Raw genomic sequence first — 16,167 nt, 5'->3', positions numbered from 1 at the left:
TGGGGTCAGTGAGGGTATTGGGGTCAATGGGAACATTGGGGTCATGGGGTTATGGGGTCAGTGGGGGCAGTGACGGTATTGGGGTCAATGGGGACATTGGGGTCATTGGGGGCAGTGGGGGCAGTGGGGGCAGTGGGAACATTGAGGTTATGGGGTCAATGGGGGTAATGGGGTCAATGGGGACAATGGGGTCAATGGGGGCAGCGGGGGTAATGGGGTCAGTGGGGGCAGTGGGATCATTGGGGTCACGGGGTTATGGGGTCGGTGGGGGAGGTGGGGTCAATGGGGACATTGGGGTCATGGGGTTATGGGATCAATGGTGTCAATGGGGTCACAGCGTTATGGGGTCAGTGGGGTCAATGGGGTCAACAAGGGTAATGCGGATAATGGGGTCAATGGGGTCAGTAGGGGCAGTGGGAACATTGGGGTTATGGGGTCAGTGGGAGCAGTGGGGTCAGTGAGGGTATTGGGGTCAATGGGGACATTGGGGTCATTGGGGGCAGTGGGGACATTGGGGTTATGGGGTCAGTGGGGGCATTAGGGCCAATGGGGGTAATGGGGACGTTGGGGTCAGTGGGGTCAATGGGGTCAGTGGGGACAGGGGGATTAGTGGGGGCAATGGGGTCAATAGGATCAATGGGGTCAATAGGATCAATGGGGTCAATAGGATCAATGGGGTCAATGGGGTGAATGGGGTTAGTGGGATCAATGGGGTCAATGGGGTCAATGGGATCAATGGGGTCAATGGGTTCAATGGGGTCAATGGGGTCAATGGGGTCAATGGGATCAGTGGTGTCAATGGGGTCAGTGGGGTCAATGGGGTCAATGGGGTCAATGGGATCAATGGGGTCGGTGGGATCAGTGGGGTCAATGAGGTTTTGGGGTCAGTGGGATCAGTGGGGGCAATGGGGTCAATGGGGTCAATGGGATCAATGGGGTCAATGGGGAACATCAGTGGGGTAATAAGGGATCAATGGGGTCAATGGGGTCAATGAGATCAATGGGGTCGGTGGGGGTCTGTGGGGTCAATGGGATCAATGGGGTCAATGAGGTTTTGGGTTCAGTGGGATCAGTGGGGGCAATGGGGTCAATGGGATCAATGGGGTCAGTGGGAACATCAATGGGGTAATAAGGGACCAATGGGGTCAATGGGGTCAATGGGATCAATGGGGTCGGTGGGATCAGTGGGGTCAATGAGGTTTTGGGGTCAGTGGGATCAGTGGGGGCAATGGGGTCAATGGGGTCAATGGGATCAATGGGATCAATGGGGTCAATGGGGAACATCAGTGGGGTAATAAGGGATCAATGGGGTCAATGGGGTCAATGAGATCAATGGGGTCAGTGGGGGTCTGTGGGGTCAATGGGATCAATGGGGTCAATGGGATCAATGGGGTCAATGAGGTTTTGGATTCAGTGGGATCAGTGGGGGCAATGGGGTCCATGGGATCAATGGGGTCAGTGGGAACATCAATGGGGTAATAAGGGACCAATGGGGTCAATGGGGTCAATCGGGTCAATGGGGAAAATGGGGTCAATGGGATCAATGGGGTCAATGGGGTCAATGGGGTCAATGGGTTCAATGGGGTCAATGGGGTCAATGGGTTCAATGGGGTCAATGGGGTCAATGGGGTCAATGGGTTCAATGGGTTCAATGGGGTCAATGGGGTCAAATGGGGTCAATGGGGTCAATGGGTTCAATGGGGTCAATGGGGTCAAATGGGGTCAATGGGTTCAATGGGTTCAATGGGGTCAAATGGGGTCAATGGGTTCAATGGGTTCAATGGGTTCAATGGGGTCAATGGGGTCAAATGGGGTCAATGGGGTGAATGTGGACATCAATGGGGACATCAGTGGGGTCATTGGGGTCAATGGGGGCTTTGGGGTCGATGTGGGGGCGGGGTGGTGACCTCTGACCTTTGACCCCTGCCCAGAGACCCCATGGGGCCGCATTTATGGCCGCCGTCGCCGCCGTGCCGCTGCCCCCGCTGTCCCCCCACGGCCCCACACAGTGGTTCACCGGCGCCGAGTGGCACCGCGGTGAGATTTTGGGGTGAAAAAGGGAGATTTTGGGGTCCTTCGGGGTCGCCGTGGAGATTTGGGGTCAAAAGGGGAGATTTGGGGGTCCATACGGAAAAGAGCTGAGATTTGGGGTGAAAAAGGGTGATTTTGGGGTCCATAAGGATCAGAGCTGAGATTTGGGGTGAAAAAGAGCAATTTTGGGGTCCATAAAGATCAGAGAAGAGATTTGGGGTGAAAAACGGTGATTTTGGGGTCGTTTGGGGTCGCCGTGGAGATTTGGGGTCAAAAATGAAGATTTTGGGGTCCATAGGGAACAGAGCTGAGATTTGGGGTCAAAAATGGAGATTTTGGGGTCCATAAGGAACAGAGCTGAGATTTGGGGTGAAAAAGGGTGATTTTGGGGTCTGCTGGGGTCACCGTGGAGATTTGGGGTGAAAAATGGTGATTTTGGGGTCCATAAGGATCAGAGCTGAGATTTGGGGTGAAAAAGAAAAATTTGGGGGTCTTTTGGGTTTGCTGTGGAGATTTGGGGTGAAAAAGGGAGATTTTGGGGTCCATAAGGATCAGAGCAGAGATTTGGGGTGAAAAAGAGCAATTTTGGGGTCCTTGAAGATCAGAGAAGAGATTTGGGGTGAAAAACGGTGATTTTGGGGTCCTTCGGGGTCGCCGTGGAGATTTGGGGTGAAAAAGGGCGATTTTGGGGTCGTTTGGGGTCACCGTGGAGATTTGGGGTCAAAAATGAAGATTTTGGGGTCCATAGGGAACAGAGCAGAGATTTGGGGTGAAAAATGGAGATTTTGGGATCCATACGGATCAGAGCTGAGATTTGGGGTGAAAAACATCAATTTTGGGGTCCATAAAGATCTGAGAAGAGATTTGGGGTGAAAAAGGGCGATTTTGGGGTCTTTTGGGGTCGCCATGGAGATTTGGGGTGAAAAATGGAGATTTTAGGGTCCATAGGGAACAGAGCTGAGATTTGGGGTGAAAAAGAGCGATTTTGGGGCCATTGGAGTGGGCTGCAGAGATCTGGGGTCAAAAATGGTGATTTTGGGGTCCTTTGGGGTCGCCGTGGAGATTTGGGGTGAAAAATGGTGATTTTGGGGTCCATAAGGATCAGAGCTGAGATTTTGGGGTGAAAAAAAGCAATTTTGGGGTCCATAAAGATCAGAGAAGAGATTTGGGGTGAAAAACGGTGATTTTGGGGTCGTTTGGGTTCGCCGTGGAAGATTTGGGGTGAAAAAGGGCGATTTTGGGGTCTTTTGGGGTCGCCATGGAGATTTGGGGTCAAAAAGGGAGGTTTTGGGGTCCATAGGGAACAGAGCTGAGATTTGGGGTGAAAAAGGGTGATTTTGGGGTCTGCTGGGGTCGCCGTGGAGATTTGGGGTGAAAAATGGACATTTTGGGGTCCATAGGGAACAGAGCTGAGATTTGGGGTGAAAAATGGAGATTTTGGGGTCCATAAGGATCAGAGCTGAGATTTTGGGGTGAAAAAAAGCAATTTTGGGGTCCATAAAGATCAGAGAAGAGATTTGGGGTGAAAAACGGTGATTTTGGGGTCGTTTGGGTTCGCCGTGGAAGATTTGGGGTGAAAAAGGGCGATTTTGGGGTCTTTTGGGGTCACCGTGGAGATTTGGGGTCAAAAATGAAGATTTTGGGGTCCATAGGGAAAAGAGCAGAGATTTGGGGTGAAAAAGGGCGATTTTGGGGTCCCTGTGGGATTTGGGGTCGAGAATTCGGGGTTAATTTTGGACTTTTTGGGTTTTCGGATGATTTGACGTTGAAAATTTGGGGTCAATTTGGCCTTTTTTGGGGTCTCTGTGGGTTTCGGGGTCAAAATTTTTGACATTTTTGGGTCTGTGTGGAATTTGGGGGTTTGGGGTGAAAATTTTGGGTTCAATTTGGGGTCATTTCAGGTTTTTGTGGGATTTTCGTTCAGAATTTGGGGTCAGTTTGGCCCTTTTTGGGATCTCTGTGCGATTTGGGTCAGAATTTTGGGGTCGATTTGGGCATTTTTGGGTCTGTGTGGAATTTGGGGATTTGGGGTGAAAATTTTGGGGTCGATTTGGGGTTATTTCAGGTTTTTGTGGGGTTTTTGGTCAGAATTTGCGGTCAGTTTGGGGTTATTTTAGGTTTTTGTGGGATTTCCGTTCAGAATTTGGGGTCAGTTTGGCCCTTTTTGTGATCTCTGTGCGATTTGGGTCATAATTTTGGGGTCGATTTGGGCACTTTGGGGTCTGTGTGGAATTTGGGGATTTGGGGTTCAAATTTTGGGGTCGATTTTGGATTATTTGAGGTTTTTGTGGGATTTTCGGTCAGAATTTGGGGTCGATTTTGGGTTATTTCAGGTTTTTGTGGGATTTTCAGTGAGAATTTGGGGTCAATTTGGGGTTATTTCAGGTTTTTGTGGGATTTTCGTTCAGAATTTGGGGTCAGTTTGGCCCTTTTTGGGATCTCTGTGCGATTTGGGTCAGAATTTTGGGGTTCATTTGGGCATTTTTGGGTCTGTGTGGAATTTGGGGATTTGGGGTGAAAATTTTGGGGTCGATTTGGGGTTATTTGAGGTTTTTGTGGGATTTTTGGTCAGAATTTGGGGTCGATTTGGGGTTATTTTAGGTTTTTGTGGGATTTTCGTTCAGAATTTGGATTCAGTTTGGCCCTTTTTGGGATCTCTGTGCGATTTGGGTCAGAATTTTGGGGTCGATTTGGGCATTTTTGGGTCTGTGTGGAATTTGGGGGATTTGGATGAAAATTTTGGGGTCAATTTTGGGTTATTTCTGGTTTTTGTGGGATTGTTGGGTCAGAATTTGGGGTCGATTTGGGCATTTTTGGGTCTGTGTGGAATTTGGGGATTTGGGGTGAAAATTTTGGGGTCGATTTTGGGTTATTTCAGGTTTTTGTGGGATTTTTTGTCAGAATTTTGAGTTGATTTGGGGTTATTTCTGGTTTTTGTGGGATTTTTGGTCAGAATTTGTGGTCAATTTTGGGTTATTTCAGGTTTTTGTGGGATTTTGGTCATAATTTTGGGGTCGATTTGGGCATTTTTGGGTCTGTGTGGAATTTGGGGATTTGGGGTGAAAATTTTGGGGTCAATTTTGGGTTATTTGAGGTTTTTGTGGGATTTTTGGTCAGAGTTTGGGGTCAATCTGGGGTTGTTTCTGGTTTTTGTGGGATTTTCGGTCAGAATTTGGGGTCAGTTTGGCCCTTTTTGGGATCTCTGTGTGTTTTGGGTCAGAATTTTGGGGTCGATTTGAGCATTTTTGGGTCTGTGTGGAATTTGGGGGTTTGGGGTGAAAATTTTGGGGTCAATTTTGGGTTATTTTCTGTTTTTGTGGGATTTTGGTCAGAATTTGGGGTCGATTTGGGGTTATTTCAGGTTTTTGTGGGATTTTCGTTCAGAATTTGGGGTCAGTTTGGCCCTTTTTGGGATCTCTGCGATTTGGGTCAGAATTTTGGGGTCGATTTGGGCATTTTTGGGTCTGTGTGGAATTTTTGGGTTTGGGGTGAAAATGTTGGTGTCAATTTGGGCTTATTTTAGGTTTTTTGTAGGATTGTTGGTCAGAATTTGGGGTCAATCTGGGGTTATTTCAGGTTTTTGTGGGCTTTTTGGTCAGAATTTGGGGTGGATTTGGGGTTATTTCAGGTTTTTTGGGGATTTTTGGTCAGAATTTGGGGTCGATTTTGGGTTATTTCAGGTTTTTGTGGGATTTTTGGTCAGAATTTGGGGTTGATTTTGGGGTCTCTGTGGGATTGGTGTTTTTTGGGGGTGGAATTTTGGGTGAAAATGAAGAGATTTTGGGGTTCTTCCTGCAGATTTTGGGCTCTTCCTGACCCGCTCCGATGGCTCCATGTGGGTCTGCCCATCCTGGGGGCGTGGAGACCCCCAGAGCCAACGCTGGTACCGAAGGAAGGTCGGTGTGGGGCGATATGGGGGCGATATGGGGTTGATATGGGGTGATATGGAGTCGATATGGGGCGGTATGGGGTCCATAATGGGCAATATGGGGGTGATATGGGGTTGATATGGGGCGATATGGGGCTGAAATGGGGTAATATGGGGCAAGAGGGGGCGATATGGGGTTGATATGGGGCGATATGGGGTGATATGGGGCGATATGAGGTCCATAATTGGCAATATGGGGGTGATATGGGGTCGATATGAGGCAATATGGGGCTGAAATGGGGTAACATGGGGCGATATGGGGCGATATGGGGTCGATGTGGGGCGATATGGGGTGATATGGGGCGATATGAGGTCCATAATGGGTGATATGGGGGCGATATGGGGCGATATGGGGTCGATATGGTGTCCATGATGGGCAATATGGGGGCGATAAGGGGCGATATGGGGTCGGTGTGGGGTCGATGTGGGGCGATATGGGGTCGATGTGGGGCGATATGGGGTCGATATGGGGTCGATATGGAGTCTGTTGGGACAATATGGGGTCACTATGGGGTCCATAATGGGCAATATGGGGGCGATATGGGGTCCATAATGGGCAATATGGGGTGATATGGGGCGATATGGGGTCCATAATGGGCAATATGGGGGCGATATGGGGCGATATGGGGTCCATAATGGGCAATATGGGGGCGATATGGGGTCGATATGGGGCGATATGGGGCTGAAATGCGGTAATATGGGGCAAGAGGGGGCGATATGGGGTCAATATAGGGCGATATGGGGTGATATGGGGTCAATATGGGGCGATATGGGGTCCATAATGGTCAATATGGGGTGATATGGGGCGATATGGGGTCGATGTGGGACGATATGGGGTCGATATGGGGCAATATGGGGTGATATGGGGCAATATGGGGCGATATGGGGTCAAAATGGGTCGATAATGGGGTCAAAATGGAGTGATATGGGGCGATATAGGGCGATATGGGGTCGATATGGGGCGATATGGGGCGATATGGGGCGATATGGGGCAATATAGGGCGATATGGGGTCGATATGGGGCGATAATGGGGTCGAAATGGGGTGATATGGGGCGATATGGGGTCGATATGGGGTCAATATAGGGCGATGTGGGGTCGATATGGGGCAATATGGGGTCCATGATGGGCAATATGGGGTGATAAGGAGCAATATAGTGATACGGGGTCGATATGGGGTTGATATGGGGTCGATATGGGGTCGATATGGGGTCACTATGGGGCGATATGGGGTCAATATGGGATGAGAGGGGGCGAAATGGGGTCGATATGGGGTCGATATGGGGCGATATGGGGCGATTGGAGTCACTATGGGGTTGAAATGGGGTGATATGGGGTGAGAGTGGGCGATATGGGGTCGGAATGGGGTCAATATAGGGCGATATGGGGCAATATGGGGTCGAAATGGGGTGATATGGGGCGATATGGGGCAATATGGGGTGCATGATGGGCAATATGGGGTGAGAGGGGGCGATATGGGGCGATATGGGGTCAATATGGGTCGCTATGGGGTCGCTATGGGTCTCTATGGGGTTTCTATGGGTCTCTATAGGGTTTTATGGTGTCTCTATGAGTCTCTATGGGGTCTTATGGAGTCCCTATGGGGTCTTATGGGGTCTCTATGGGGTTTTATGGGGTCCATATGGGAACTTATAGGGTCTCTAAGGGTCCCTATGGGGTTTTATGGTGTCTCTATGAGTCTCTATGGGGTCCCTATGGGGTCTTATGGGGTCTCTATGGGTCTCTATGGGGTCTTGTGGGGTCTCTATGGGGTCTCTATGGGGTCTTATGGGGTCTCTACAGGGTTTTATGGTGTCTCTATGGGTCTCTATGGGGTCTTATGGGATCCCTATGGAGTTTTATGGGGTCTTATGGGGTCTTATGGGGTCCATATGGGGACTTATAGGATCTCTAAGGGTCCCTATGGGGTTTTATGGGGTCCCTATGGGGTCTTATGGGGTCTCTATGGGGTTTTATGGTGTCTCTATGGGTCTCTATGGGGTCTTACGGGGTCTCTATGGGGTCCCTATGGGTTCTTATGGAGTCTCTATGGGGTTTTATGGGATCCCTATGGGGTTATGGGGTCACTCTGGGTCCCTATGGGGTTTTATGGTGTCTCTGTGGGGTTTTATGGTGTCTCTATGGGTCCCTATGGGGTCTCTATGGATCTCTATGGGGTTTCTATGGGTCTCTATAGGGTTTTATGGTGTCTCTATGAGTCTCTATGGGGTCTTATGGGGTCTTATGGGGTCTCTATGGGGTCTTGTGGGGTCTCTATGGGGTCTCTATGGGTCCCTATGGGTCTCTATGGGGTCTCTATGGGGTCTTATGGGGTTCCTATGGGGTTTTATGGGGTCCATATGGGGTCTTATGGGGTCCCTATGGGTCTCTATGGGGTCTTATGGGTCTCTATGGGTTCTTAGGGGGTCCCTATGGGGTTTTTATGGGGTCCCTATGGGGTCTTATGGGGTCCCTATGGGGTTTTTATGGGGTCCCTCTGTGTCCCCACGCGTGGCGCGCTGTTCGCAGGTCTCCCAGCAGGGGGCGCTGTTGGGCCGTTTGGGGGCAGCGCTGGTGACGTCATCGCGGGACGGGAACGTCCGTGTGTGGCACCCGAGGGGCGGGGCTCCGGTGAGGGGGCGGGGCTTAACCGAGTGGGCGGGGCTTTAATGGAGGGGGCGTGGCCCGAACAAAGTGGGCGGGGCTTCGTCGGATAGTTGTTGTCCCTGGGAGGCGGGGCTTCTGGGAAGGGGTGGGGCTTAATCGCGGGGGCGTGGCCTCGCCATGGGGGCGGGGCTTAAAGGAATGGGCGTGGCCAGAGCGAATGGGCGTGGCCTCGTTGGGTGGTGGTTAGCCCTGGGGGGCGGGGCTTATGGGAAGGGGCGGGGTTTAACCGAGGGGCGGGGCCTCGTTGGGTGGTGTTTCCCCCCTGGGGGCGGGGCTTAACTGGGTGGGCGGGGCTTTGTAGGTGCGGGGTTTGCCACCAGTTTGGCCACCAATTCGTCCCATTTGGCCACCAGTTCATCCCATTGGCCACCAGTTCAACCCAGTTGGCCACTGGTTGGCCACCAGTTGCCACCCATTGGCCACCAATTCACCCCAGTTGACCACCAGTTGCCTCCCATTGGCATTGGCCACCAATTCACCCCAGTTGGCCACCAGTTGACCACCAGTTGGCCACCAGTTGCTCCCCATTGGCCACCAATTCACCCCATTGGCCACCAGTTTGTCCCAGTTGGCCACCAATTGGCCACCAGTTGGCCACCAGTTGCCCCCCATTGGCCACCAGTTCACCCCATTGGCCACCAGTTGACCACCAGTTGCCCCCCATTGGCCCCCAGTCACCCCAGTTGGCCACCAGTTGGCCACCATTGGCCGCCAGTTCACCATTTGGCCACCAGTTCACCCCATTGGCCACCAGTTGCCCCCAGTTGGCCACCAGTTTGTCCCAGTTGGCCACCAGTAGCCCCCAGTTGGCCCCCAGTTGGTCACCAGTTCAGCCCATTGGCCACCAGGTGCTCCCAGTTGGCCACCAGTAGCCCCCAACTGGCTCCCAGTTGCTCACCAGTTGCTCCCAGTTCACCCAATTGTCCACCAGTTGTCCCCAGTTGGCCACCAGTTTGTCCCAGTTGGCCACCAGTTCATCCCAGTTGGCCATAAGTTGCCTCCACTTGCCCCCAGTTGGCCACCACTTCATCCCAGTTGGCCACCAGTTGCCCCCAGTTGGTCACCAGTTGGTCACATGTTGCCCCCGTTAGCCACCAGTTGCCACCAGTTGGCCACCAGTTGCCCCTAGTTGGCCACCAGTTCATCCCAGTTGGCCACCAGTTCACCCAGTTGGCCACCAGTTCACTCCAGTTGGCCACCAGTAGCCCCCGACTGGCTCCCAGTTGTCCACCAGTTGCTGCCAGTTCACCCAATTGGCCACCAGTTGTCCCCAGTTGGCCACCAGTAGCACCCAGTTGGCCACTATTTGGCCACCAGTTTACCCCATTGGCCACAAGTTGGCCACCAGTTGCCCCCAGTTGGCCACCAGTTGCCCCCAGTTGGCCACCAGTTGCCACCAGTTGGCCACCAGTTCAGCCCATTGGCCACCAGGTGCCCCCAGTTGGCCACCAGTTTGTTCCAGTTGGCCACCAGTAGCCCCCAGTTGGCCACCACTTGGCCACCAGTTCACCTCATTGGCCACCAGTTCATCCCAGATGGCCACCAGTAGCCCCCAGTTGGCCACCAGTTCACCCCATTGGCCACCACTTGCCCCCATTTGCCCCAATGGGAACCAAAGCCGTGGGCGGAGCTAAGAGAGGGGGCGTGGTCACGCGACCGGAAGTGGGCGTGTCCCCGCTAAGCCCCGCCCTCTCCCTGTCCCACCAGCTCTCCCATTACCGTTGCTCCGCCCCCATCACCGCCATGGCGCCGAGGCCACGCCCCTCGCCCAACGCCGCGCCCGGATTGGCTGTGGGCGACGAAGGGGGGCGGGTCTACATCCTGCGCTGGGACACGCCCCCTGCCTGAAGCCACGCCCCGTCTGGGATCCAAGCCACGCCTCCTTTCTCTGCCCCCCCCAATCGGCGTCCAATAAAGAGCTTTGGCTCCGCCTCCCTGCCGTGACGTCATTGGGGTCAGCCCCATAACCTGCCCCATAGAGACCCATAGAGACCCATAGGGCCCCATGGAGACCCATAGAGACCCCATAGAGCCCCATAGAGACCCATAGAGACCCATAGAGACCCATAGGGCCCCATGGAGACCCATAGAGAGCCATAGAGACCCATAGGGCCCCATAGAGACCCATAGAGAGCCATAGGGCCCCATAGAGACCTATAGAGACCCCATAGAGCCCCATAGAGACCCATAGAGACCCATAGGGCCCCATAGAGACCCATAGATCCCCATAAAACCCCATAGAGCCCCATAGAGTCCCATAGAGACCCATAGAGACCCATAGAGACCCATAGAGACCCATAGGGCCCCATGGAGACCCATAGAGACCCACAGAGACCCATAGAGACCCCATAGGACCCCATAGAGCCCCATAGAGCCCCATAGAGACCCCATAGAGACCCATAGACACCCATAGAGCCTCATAGAGACCCAATGAGACCCATAGAGACCCATAGGGCCCCATAGATCCCCATAGAGACCCATAGAGACCCATAGGGACTCCATAGAGACCCATAGCGCCCCATAGAGCCCCATAGAGCCCCAGTGAACCCCATAGAAACCCCATAGAGCCCCATAGAGACCCCATGGAGACCCATAGAGCCCCATAGAGATGCATGGAGACCCCATAGAGCCCAATAGAGCCCCAGAGTGACCCCATAGAGATCCCATAGGGTCCCTATCGAGACCCATAGAGACCCAGAGTCCCACAGAGACCCCATAGAGACCCATAGAAACCCCATAGAGACCCATAGTGACCCCACAGAGCCCCGTAGGGACCCATAGAGTCCGATAGAGCCCCATAGAGACCCCACAGCGAACCCATAGTGACCCTATAGAGCCCCATAGCGACCCCATAGGGACCCTGTAGAACCCATAGAGACCCCATAAAGACCCATAGAGACCCCACAGATCCCAATAGATCCCCACAGAACCCCATAGACACCCCATAGAAACCCCATAGAGCCCCATAGAGACCCCGTAGAACCCATAGAGACCCCACAGATCCCAATAGATCCCCACAGAGCCCCATAGAGACTCATAGAGACCCCATAGGGACCCATGGAGACCCCATAGAGACCCATAGACCCCCATAGTGACCCCATAAGACCCATAGATACCCTTAGAGACCCATAGAGACCCTATAGAGCCCCATAGTGACCCCATAGACACCCATAGAGACCCTTAGGGACACCATAGAGCTCCGTAGTACCCACAGAACCCCATAGAGACCCCATAGTGACCCCATAGAGACCCACTGAGCCCCATATGACCCCGTAAGACCCATAGAGACCCATAGAGACCCCATAAAGCCCCATAGAGTCCCACAGTGACCCCATGGAGTCCCATAGAGATCCTTCGAGACCCCATAGAACCCCACAGTTCCCACAGAAACCCCATAGAAACTCATGGAGACCCATCGAGCCCCATAGAGCCCTATGGTGACCCCATAGAGCCCTACAGCGCCCCATAGAGACCCATAGTGACCCCATAGAGACCCATAGAGACCCCATAGAAACCCATAGGGACCCCATAGTGACCCATAGTGACCCCATAGAGACCCTTAGAGACCCATAGAGCCCCATAGTACCCACAAAATCCCAGAGACCCCACAGTGACCCCATAGTGACCCACAGAGCCCCATGGTGACCCCATAGAGACCCCATAGTGACCCTATAGAGACCCCATAGGGCCTCATGGAGATCCCATAGAGACCCATAAAGATCCATAGAGACACCATAGAGACCCATAGAAACACATAGAGACACATCGTGCCCCATAAAGACCCATAGAGACCCTTAGAGACCCCATAGAGACCCTTAGAGACCCCATGCAGACTTCATTGAGCCCCATAGAGCCCCACAGTGGCAGCACAGGTGGAGGAATCTGTGGGGTCAAAGGTCACGTGGGGTCAAAGGTCACGTGGGGTCAAAGGTCAAGCGGGGGTGGGGTTGGGCTTATATGGGTGGGGAGTTGTAGGGTCACTGGGGGCCGGTATGGGGTCATTGGGGTCGTGTGAGGATGGGAGGGGTTTTGGGGTCTGTGGGGTCACGGGGACAAATGGGGTCAGTGGTGTCAGTGGGATGTGGGGGGTCAGTGGGGTCGGTGAGGGTCAGTGGGGTCAATGGGGTCAATGAGGATCAGTGGGGTCAATGGAGTCATAGGGTTCAATGGGGACATTGGGGTCAATGGGGTCAATGGGGTCAGTGAGGATCAGTGGGGTCATTGGAGTCAATGGGGTATTTGGGGTCATTGGGGTCAGTGGGGTCAGCAAGGATCCATGGGGTCATTGGGGTCAATGGGGTCAACAGTGAGGATCAGTAGGATCAATGGGGCCATAAGGGTCAATGGGATCATTGTGGTTATGTAGGGTCATTGGGGTCCTTGGGGTCAACGGGGTCAATGGGGTCAGTGAGGAACAGCGGGGTCAATGGGGTCATAGGGTTCAATGGGGTCATTGGAGTCAATGGGGTCATTGGGGTCAATGGGTTCATTGGGGTCAGTGAGGATCATTGGGATCAATGGGGTCATTGGCGTCATTGGGGTCATTGGGGTCAATGAAGATCAGTGGGGTCAATGGGGTCATAGGGTTCAATGGGGACATTGGGGTCATTGGGAACATTGGGGACATTGGGGTCAGTGGGGGCATTGGGGTCATTGGGGTCAATGGGGTCATAGGGTTCAATGGGGTCATTGGGGTTATTGGGGTCAATGGGGTCACGGGGACAAATGGGGTCAATGGTGTCAGTGGGGTCAATGGGGTCAATGGGGTCAGTGAGGATCACTGGGGTCAATGGGGTCAGTGGGTTCAGTGAGGACCTGTGGGGTCATTGGGGTCATCGGGTTCAATGGGGACATTGGGGTCATTGGGGTCAATGGGGTATTTGGGGTTAATGGGGTCAACAGGGTCAGTGGGGTAAGGATCAGCGGGGTCAATGGGGCCATAGGGGTCAATGGGGTCAGTGAGGACCTGTGGGGTCACTGGGGTCAGCGGGGTCAATGGGGTCAATGGGGTCAATGGGGTTATGTGAGACCAGCCCAAGGTGTGAGTCTACCTGGAGTAGAGTGAGAGTAATCCCGGAACAAAGAGTGGAGCAAAGTCTGAATAAATCCCGGAGAAAACTGTGAGTAAATGCAGAGGAAAAGGTGTGAGAAACACCTGGAGTAAATTGCGGGTGGGCCTCAAAGAGGGAACGCACACACCTGGTGTGGGGTGTTAGTAAAACCCTGAGAAAAGTGTGAGTAAACCCGGAGTAGAAGTGTGAGGAAAGTTGGAGAAAAGTTTGTGTCCTCCTTGAGTAAAGTGTGAGTGAAACCAGAGTAAGGTGTGAGTCCACCTGGAGTAGAGTGGGAGTAATCGAAGAACAAACAGTGTGCAAGCGGGGTCCAAAGTCTGAGTAAAACCTGGAGTAAACTGTGAGAGAGCCAAAGAAAAGTGAGTGAAACACACGGAGTCAAGCGTGGGTGGGCTCGGAACAGAAAGCGTACAGACCTGGAGAAAAGCGTGAGTAAAACAGCAGGAAAGTGTGAGTAAAGTGAAAGAATGGTTGGAGTTCACCTTGTTTGCAGAGTGACTCAAAAACACGCAGAAAAAATGTGTGTAAACGCGGAGTAAAGTGTGAGCAAACTTGGAGTAAAGCGTGAGGTAACACCGAGTCAAGAGTGAGTGAACCCGGAGTAAAGTGTAAGGTAAACGTGGAGTAAATGGTGAGTAAAACAAGACTAAGATGTGACTCTTCACATAGTAGAGTCAGAGTAATCTCAGAACAAAGAGTGTGCAAGCCTAGTGCAAAGTCGGAGTAAAACCCTGAGAAAACTGTGAGGAAGCCAGGAGAAAAGTGTGAGAAACAACCGGAGTAAAGAGTGAGAAAGAACAGGATTAAAGTGTGGATGTAGGCCCGGAAGAGAGAGTGAACACACACACGGAGCAGGGTGTCAGTAAAACCCTGAGAAGAGTGTGAGTAAACCAGGAGTAAAGTGTGAGTAAAGTCGAAGAAAAGATGGAGTCCACCTTGAGTCAAGTGTGAGTCAAAGACGCGCAAAAAAGAAGTGTGAGTAAACCTGGATTCATTTGCAAGTAATCTTGGAGTAAAGGGTGTGGTAACAACAAGTGTGAGGAAACCCAAAGTAAAGCGCAAGGTAAACGTGGAGTAAATGGGGAGGAAAACCAGAGTAAGGTGTGAGTCCACCTGGAGTAGAGCCAGAGTAATCCTGGAGCAAAGAGTGTGCAAGCCTAGAGCAAAGTCTGAGAAAAACCTGGATGAAAACTGTGAGTAAACGCGAAGGAAAGCGTGAAAACACCCAGAGTAAAGTGTGAGAAACACCCGGAGTAAAGTGTGGGTAGGCCAGGAACAGAGAGTGCACACACCCAGAATAGGGAGTCATTAAAACCGTGAGAAAAGTGGACGTAAACCAGGAGTAAAGTGTGAGTAAAGCCAAAGAAAAGTTGGAGTCCACCTTGAGAACGGTGTGAGTCGAAGACACGCAAACAAGAAGTGTGAGTAAACCCGGAACAAAGTGTGAGTAAACTTGGAGTAAAGCGTGTGGGAACACCAAGTCAGGTGTGAGGAAACCCAAAGTAAAGTGCAAGGTAAACGTGGAGGAAATGGTGAGGAAAACCAGAGTAAGGTGTGAGTCCACTCGGAGTAGAGTCAGAGTAATCCCGGAGCAAAGAGTGTGCAAACGTAGTGCAAAGCCTGAGTAAAACCCAAAGAAAACTGTGAGGATGCCAGGAGAAAAGCGTGAAAAACCTGGAGTAAAGTGTGGATTGGCCCGAAAGAGAGAGCGTACAAACGTGGAGTAGGTGTCAGCAAGAAAAGTTTGAGCAAACCAGGAGTAAAGTATGAGTATAGTTGAAGAAAAGCTGGACTCCACCTTGAGTACAGTGTGAGTCAATGACACGCAAAAAAAAAAAGTGAGTAAACCCGGAGTAAAGTGCGAGTAAACGTGGAGTAAAGCATGTGGCAACAGCAAGTCAAGTGTGAGGACACCCGAGTAAAGCGTGAGGTAAACATGGAGTAAAAGCTGAGTAAAACCAGATGCAGTGTGTGTGTCCAACCTGAGTAGAGTCAGAGTAATCCTGGAGCAAAGTGTGTGCAAGCATAGTGCAAAGTCCGAGTAAAACCCGGAGAGAAGTGTGAGGAAGCCAGGAGAAAAGTGTGAGAAACAGCCGGATTAAAGTGTGAGATACACCCAGAGTAAGGTGTGGGTAGGCAAGGAACAGAGAGCGCGCACACGCGGAGTAGGGGATGAGTAAAACCCTGAGAAAAGTGTGAGTAAACCAGGAGTAAAGCATGAGGTAATACCAAGCCAAGTGTGAGGAAACACGGAGTACAGTGTGAGGTAAACGAGGTGTAAATGGTGAGTAGAAGCAGGCTAAGGTCTGAGTCCACCCGGAGTAGAGTCGGAGTAATACTGGAGTGAAGAGAGTGCAAGTGTAGTGTAAAGTCTGAGTAAAACCCTGAGAAAGATGCGAGTAAACACAGAGGAAAGTGTGAGAAACACCCAGAGTGAAGTGTGGGCAGACCTGGCAGAGAGAGCGTAGAC

The 16,167-nt window shown here is 52.1% G+C and overlaps 1 protein-coding gene across 1 annotated transcript in view; it reads left to right on the top strand.

Moving 5' to 3' along the window:
* LOC116240110 (telomerase protein component 1-like) overlaps window positions 1-10,557 on the top strand; it is a 152,250-nt gene extending 141,693 nt beyond the window's left edge. Inside the window, exons 40-43 of the mRNA XM_090130174.1 lie at window positions 1,932-2,037; window positions 5,830-5,927; window positions 8,488-8,589; window positions 10,333-10,557. Coding sequence (XP_089986300.1) covers window positions 1,932-2,037; window positions 5,830-5,927; window positions 8,488-8,589; window positions 10,333-10,473 — 447 coding nt within the window. The 3' untranslated portion in view covers window positions 10,474-10,557. The remainder of the gene's footprint in view (window positions 1-1,931; window positions 2,038-5,829; window positions 5,928-8,487; window positions 8,590-10,332) is intronic.
* The last annotated feature ends 5,610 nt before the right edge of the window (window positions 10,558-16,167 follow it).

The sequence above is a fragment of the Phasianus colchicus genome, chromosome 39 (assembly GCF_987193195.1).
Source record: "Phasianus colchicus chromosome 39, bPhaCol1.hap1.1, whole genome shotgun sequence".
Classification (NCBI taxonomy): domain Eukaryota; kingdom Metazoa; phylum Chordata; class Aves; order Galliformes; family Phasianidae; genus Phasianus; species Phasianus colchicus.
Note: the sequence above shows the minus strand (reverse complement) of the source record. Positions and strands in the feature narration are given on the sequence as shown.